General features: G+C 35.6%; 1 protein-coding gene and 1 long non-coding RNA gene across 2 annotated transcripts; both read right to left on the bottom strand.

The window, feature by feature from the left end:
- Window positions 1-3,712: 3,712 nt before the first annotated feature.
- On the bottom strand, window positions 3,713-5,101 carry LOC131048330 (uncharacterized). Its single transcript, XR_009106392.2, has 2 exons — window positions 4,615-5,101; window positions 3,713-4,191 (listed from the first exon to the last, which is right to left on the bottom strand). It is a non-coding gene; the product is annotated as an uncharacterized LOC131048330 (long non-coding RNA).
- Window positions 5,102-5,470: 369 nt separating this feature from the next.
- LOC131048329 (uncharacterized) lies at window positions 5,471-6,374 on the bottom strand. Its single transcript, XM_057982242.2, has one exon. It carries the CDS (start codon window positions 6,265-6,267, stop codon window positions 5,749-5,751), a length of 519 nt encoding a protein of 172 aa, XP_057838225.2. The 5' UTR covers window positions 6,268-6,374; the 3' UTR covers window positions 5,471-5,748.
- Between the last annotated feature and the right edge of the window lie 860 nt (window positions 6,375-7,234).

The following is a 7,234-nucleotide window of genomic DNA, read 5'->3' as shown; positions in this document are numbered from 1 at the left end:
ACCTGAAACATTTGCTTGTGATATCCAAATAATGAACCAAGCTAACATAGGACACACATCAATGTCCAAAACACATTTTACTCATTTGTAACTAAAGATATAGCAATTATGGAGAAATATAGAGTACAAACCAAAATACCGCATAACACAAACAATTACATAACATCCCAATACTGAATCTCATAACTCGATCAAATCATCATGCGGACCTCTACAAATGATAATGAACCATCTACAAACAACATACAAGAAAATTTTTAATCTGCATCATCTCATCTACAATACATAGGCTAAACCAACTCATCTAATGAAACTGCAACATTGGAATACACAGGAAAATTGTCCAACAATCTCTTCACTAATAATCTCCTCAAATATTGACATCAATGACAAAATATCACCTAATATCCAACAGAGGATTTTTAGGATATTGGGGAGCAGGAGGATGAGAGTGAAGGTAATTTGGAAGCCACTAATGAGCCCAATGAAGATAGTGAGAGGTATACTCAAAGAACCCCATCCCTTGCTTATTCTTGGGATGATGATATTGAGTCTATTTCTTAGGATCACCCCTTGATGAAGAAAGAAGACAACACTGCCAAATTAAACAGTCAAATTACTAACATATAGGGTCAAGTTAAGAAGTTGGAAACTACAATCAAGGAATGTCATAAAAGAGAAAGGCAGATGGGTGCGACTCTTAGTTCTCTCTAAGTCATTAATGATGGAGTTATGAGAAAATCTATAATGGGGTTTTTCTCTGGGTAGAGAAAACTTAGGAGGAAGGCCAAGAAATAGCAAGACAAGGGTAACTTTTAAGAGGAGGAGTTGACTGATGAAGAGTTGGATCGGGAGGTTTGGTAGGACTAGATAAGGAGACTTGAAAGGATCTGGGATATCCTAAAATAGTAAATAATGTAGAGGTTAATGATAGAGTGTAGGATTCTGTGCCTTTTTGTTGTCTTCTTGGAGCTTATTAATATGGTAAGTTTTGGTAGTATTAGAAGCTTGTTAGGGCTTTAGTTGATTAGCTATAGTATTTCTAAGTTTAATTCTCTGAACAATCTGTTTAATGAGGCCTACAAAATATCTAAGACAAATTTTATATTTTATTAGTGTCTATTTTATATTAGGAGAAAAATAGGTTTTAAGGGTACCCGAAACCCCTTGCACCAGGTTTTGAAGGGACCTGAAACCATCTAGAATTACATAGGAATCTATAACCCAAAAGTAGAATGTTGCTAAAAAATATAAACAAAGACTACCAATAGCCAACTAATAGCCAAACATTAGTAGGGTAGCAAAGTGCAAGCACAACCACCCACCAGGCCTAAGCAATCAGACCTGAGATATTACTAATGAAATAAGGGTTTTGTAAGGATCCCTTAATCTATAACAAGGGTTTTTACAAGGCTTCCTTAACCCTATCATCAAGGGTTCACTCTTGAAACCCACAAACATCTTGCACCAAGTATCAAAGGCTTCCAAAGAGTAAGAAAAATCAAGGAATGGGCCCGATCTAGAAACCAATGGTTTAGTCAAGGAACCCTTAACCTTTAGAACGGGTTTTAACATGGCTCCCAAAACCATTCAAGACTAAAACCAACACAAAATCTCCAACTTAAAGCTACCTCCTAACCATCCAAACCACTCTCCACCTCAAAAGAAAAGGGAACCACCTCAATAGGCACAAAAGAGATGCAGACTAATAGCTAGAGAAGAAAACCGTGATTCAACCCCGCAATCTCGTAGCCAAAGACATGAGTGGACCACAAAGAGAAACAACCAGGTTCTCTCACCAAGAAAATCACCACCTCCATAGGCATAACCGCCACCTCTATAGGAAATGTGAAAGAAGGAAAGAAGAGCAAAATGCGCCAGATGCATACCAAGACCACACAAGAAAATTCCACCTTAATAGGAGCCACACAGGGAGAACCCAACCAAGAACAACAAAAGCCCACAAGAAAAGAAGAGCCAAAAAAAATAGGGCAACAATGGGGATGAGCACAACCCTAAGAGAACAAAACCCTAACAAAAAACAAACCACAACCAACACAGGGCCTTGAAAACTACTAGCAATTCCTTGACCACCAAGAAGCACAGGGCCAATGAAAGCCTAAACACTGAAAGATCTGTTCAAAAGAAAAGATAATAAACTCTAAGGAGCAGAGAAAAGAGATCCCCATAAGGAGGCAAACACTACAAAACCCATAACAGGGAACCACAAAAATGAGAGGTCCATTGCAAGGAATAGAGAAGCTTCAAAATAAGACTACTCACAAGCAAAAGGGATGACAAAAAATACCAACCCACAATGGTTAATCAAAACAAGCACAAAGCAGAGCTGGAACAAAGCAAAGACGACTACCAAGGGAATCAGAAAACCTCCAAACAACATAGAGGCCATAGATGCAACAAAGAAACAACCTTGATACCAAACCCAAAGTAGAACACCCACACACAACAACGGGGACAAAGGAACACCAATGAGGAACACATAGAAAAGAACCCATAAAACACCAAAAACCCCCAAATGAGAGCCCACAAAGGAGTAGGGAAACCACAAGGGAAAAATAGCCAAGGGAAAGCAACAATCTTTCCACCAAACCAAACCTCGTCCTCCTCATCCACCTCTACATCATCCCCTCCATCATCTCCATCCAAAGCACCTAAAGAACACAAATTCATGCTCGAACTCTAACTTCCGCTCCCACTCATTTGCCCCTTCACACTTTTTATTTAGTGACTATTCGTAATGTTTATTTTATCTTTAATAAACATGGTACTATGACTATCTATGATTAGATGATGTTGTTTGGGTCAGATAGCCCTTTTTGGGTTGGTTGGGGTTTAAGTATTATTGGTTTTGTTTACTTAATGGTGGGTTACCTTCAAGATTTTTGTCTGGCTTTTGGTTGTGTGATGTCAGTTAATGTTCTGTTGCTTCTCAGTTGTGTTGTTTGTTGTCTTTCTTTGTGAGGGATCAGGGTCCTTTCCCTACTTAACTAGTGAAACAATATTCATCTGTTTAAACATATAATTAACTCATACATACGAAATTCACTATTCATCAACATGAGTAAACACAACCAATGAATAAATTTCATATCATTAACATATCTAAAACTAGTGGAAACTTGAATGCTACACGTCAAGACCTAGTCCTACCTGTAGATAATAGTATGAACGCTTAATTGCACTAAAGTAGGTCCCCGCTAACAATTATGAATGCAAGCATCAATATCATTAGAATTGAGAATTAAATCATCATCCAAACAAGACAAAATTTATAATAAAATGCAACACATTAAAAAATAAGAAAATGATATACCATGATTATAACTACTGAACAAAACAATGTTAATAAAAAAGAATATAGCTAAAACCCCAACATCATTCTAAGACCTTAGAAAAAATAGGTTTTAACATTAAAATCTTATCTTGAAAAGAAAAAAACAAAATGAACATAAAATTAACGACTTGATGACTACACCCCAAGACCTAGTCATACATCTAGACAATAGTATGAATGTTTTATCCCACCTTACAATATTTAAGTTACTCTTATTCTAAATTGAATACCACATATGGATGAAGATAACAAAAATATTCTTGAATTTTTTTTTAACTAATTGTCCTATGTTTCTTAAAATGAAAATGGAAATCGTGCCATTTAAAAAAATTAGATCACAGTATATATGGAAATGGCTGGTTAAATGAGGAATTATTTACTTTCACAGACATCTACAATACCTATCTTTTAAATTTCCATAGATCTATCTCGTTCATGTAAAAACCAGCTTGAAAGCAATACACATACTAACAATGGTATCCACTATTCAGTTTGCTATTTACATGAAACTTGCCCTCCGACGATTGCCATTAGTGCCGAAATGATCTTGAATCCCATCCCTCTATCGAGAAACAGTCACCCATTATAAAACATGAGTAGACAAAGGAAAAGCAGATGGATAATCGCTTCTCAGAACACCATCCCACATACTCCCGGCGGTCACATCTGTCATATAATTCTGCAGCTCCTCAGAATTCAATGGTCTCTCGTTCAAGAAATTGATGAAAGAAGAACCAATATCAGATTGAGGAGAACTATCAAAAGGCGCGGAAGATGGTCTCGCAATGGTGAAAGAAGAAACAAACTTATTCCGATTATTAATGCTGACAAAATAACTGGTCATCAAAAAATATTATTGAATAAGATTATAACTGAAGTTTCAATATCATTTCAAGGTAATAATCTTATAATCTTATTTTGAAAAAATTAGTCTTAAATTTAGATGAGGGTTTGAATGCTTGATTTCACTCAAGTAGTATCTTCTTATAAATATGAATACAATTATCAATATCATTTGAATTGAGTAATCATCATTTAAAGACAAAAAATGTTACAATAAAAACACAACACATCAAATAAGAAGAAATTGATATGGTATAATTATAATTATTCAACAAATCAAAACTATTGAAATTGAATATAACTAGATCTTAAGCATGATTCTAAGACCTTAAAGATAATAACATTTAACATTATAATCTTCTTCTGTAAATAAAAATATTGTATGAACATAAAACTAGGGGAAACTTGAATGTTACCTCAATACCTATTCCTACATCTAGATGATGGTATGAATGCTTCATCTGCTAAACCTGGTCCCCTCAACTATTATGAGCACAATCATCAATATCATCTAGAATTGGGTAATCATCAACTAAACTAAACAATATTTAAAATAAAAAATTAGCACATCAAGTAATAATAAATTGATATTCCATGAATATAACTACTGAACAAAACAATATTTTTGAATAAGAATATAACTAAAGTTGCAACATGATTCCAATATTTTATTGATAATAACTATTAACAATATAATCTTATCTTGAAATGAAGAAGATATTATGAATATAAAATTAGTGATAACTTGAATATTAGACCTCAGAACGTAGTCCTGCATCTAGATGACAGTTTGAATGGTTTATCTCACTCAAGTAGTTTCCCTCTTACAATTATAAATGCAAACATCTATATCATCTAAAATTGAATAATCATTATCAAAACGAAACAAATTTACAATAGAAATAGAACACTTCAAATAATAAGAAATTAGTATACAATAATTATAATTATTCAACAAAATAATCTTATTTAACAATAAATAACAAAAAAAATAACCAATAAAACTCTAAATACTTTAAAAATAATAAATATTAACATTATAATCCTGTATCTTGAATTGAAAAACCTGATATGAATTGAATGCTACACCCGAGACCTAGTCCTAGGTCTAGGTCTAGATGACGATTTGAATGCTCCATCCCACTCGAGCAGGCCCCTCTTACAATGTTTTAATCTATTCTTATTCTAAATTGAATATACCAAAAACATTCTTGAAATAAGAAATTGAAAAAATGCTCTTATATCTGTGCAAAATAATTGCAAACCGTGCCATTTAAAAAAATAGATCACAGTAGATATATTGAAATGGCTGGTTACAAGAGGAATTAGTTACATTAACAGAAATCTACAATACCTAGCTTTTAAGTTTTAATAAATTCAGCTCGTTCATAAGAAAACCAGCTTGGAAAGAAAACACATACTGACAATGGTATCCACTATTCAGTTTGCTATTTACATGAACCGGGCCCTCCGATGATGGCCATAATTGAAGAACAGTGTGTGTGGCAGTGATCTTGAATGCTATCCATGTATTGAAATCTACTCACCCATCATGAAAAATGGGTAGACAAAGGAGAAGCAGAGGGATAATCGCTCCTCAAAACATCATCCCACATACTCCCGGTGGTCACATCTGTCATATAATTCTGCAGCTCCTCAGAATTCAACGGTCTCTCGTGCAAGAAATTGATGAAGGAAGAACCAATATCAGACTGAGGAGGAATATCAAAAGGCGCAGAAGGTGGTCTCGCAACGTTGAAAGAAGAAGCAAACTTGTTCTGATCAGAAGCCATGGATTTGTTGGGCATATAGAAATTGAACCCTTCAAGTCCTTGCCTAGGGTTAGGAAAAATACTGGAATTGGTAAAAGGCGCTCCAGTGAAGTGCTGCACCATGGCCTTAAAATTCGAGGTATCTGTATTAAGAACAGTGGTTGGAATCCTCTTGGAAACCCTAGAGCGCTTTCTGGATATCTTCCCGTCGGCCCCAACACGACCAGCGGCTAAAAAAGGGCTGTTCAAGCTCCGCCCAATAGAGATTTCTTCCTTCTTTACGTTTGTCGTCTCCATTATGCAAAAATTCCGGTTTGTTGCAATGAAAAATGCTCAGACGGCGATTTTAAGACCTGATTTAGGGCATTGCCCGTCGTTGTCGCTTGCCGTGTAGACTAACGAATTGCAGGTCAAATTTATTTACTTTTTTATTACGCGGACGTATGATGGGTGTGTTCTGGAAGAACACAGCATCCCTGTGCGAAGAAATCGAAGAACGCAAATTCAGGATTCAAAGAGACGTGAGCGTGGGCGTCACGTTTACGTCGCAAGTTGCATGGCGATTTCCGGTTTCCATGCAACGCGTCGTGCTGAAAGTTCGCTGCGGAAGTAGATCACCGTTGGATATGTACCACGTGTGTGTCGGAAAATCGAGGAAGTTCTTCTGGAAGGAGTTGCTGGAGAGTTCTGTAGAGCGGTGAAACCCTAAAATATTGTGCGCCTTCAACGGTCAATCAAAACATGTTTCGAAAATTCCAATACAGCGAGGAGAAATTGATGGGTAATAATAACACGGCCCCAACTCTCACGTCATTTGATTGCTGGGAGTCTCTAACTAGAACACGACTTGGATTTTATTGGTTGTATAATGTACTGTGATGTTACGGATGGCATTTAATTTATATTTATTCATATTCTCTTCTGGATTGATTCTCCTTCCATTTGGCTTCACATTTACAACTTGAATGGATCAACGAATCGCTTACACACTGTATCGCTTGGAAATTTGTATTGTGATGTGATGCGATTGTTTGGTTAATTGATAAAACATGGAGTTTGAAAAAAGTGTGGTTTGTAATGTGACATATATTTTATTTAGAGTTTGAAGATACCCTTATATTTGGGTATTTGTGAAGGGAAAGACAAAATATCAATTCTGAATGAGAACATAATCCCCCACCACATGTACGATAAGATAGTGATGTAAGTTAAAGCTAGAGGAATAAATCTAATCCATAACGCTTCTAGATTTTTATTCTTATAA

Source organism: Cryptomeria japonica, chromosome 8 (assembly GCF_030272615.1).
Source record: "Cryptomeria japonica chromosome 8, Sugi_1.0, whole genome shotgun sequence".
Taxonomy (NCBI): Eukaryota; Viridiplantae; Streptophyta; class Pinopsida; order Cupressales; family Cupressaceae; genus Cryptomeria; species Cryptomeria japonica.
Note: the sequence above shows the minus strand (reverse complement) of the source record. Positions and strands in the feature narration are given on the sequence as shown.

Excerpts from the sequence above, each read along its gene's own strand:
- LOC131048329 (XM_057982242.2), bottom strand. The coding sequence starts at position 6,267 with ATGGAGACGACAAACGTAAAGAAGGAAGAAATCTCTATTGGGCGGAGC.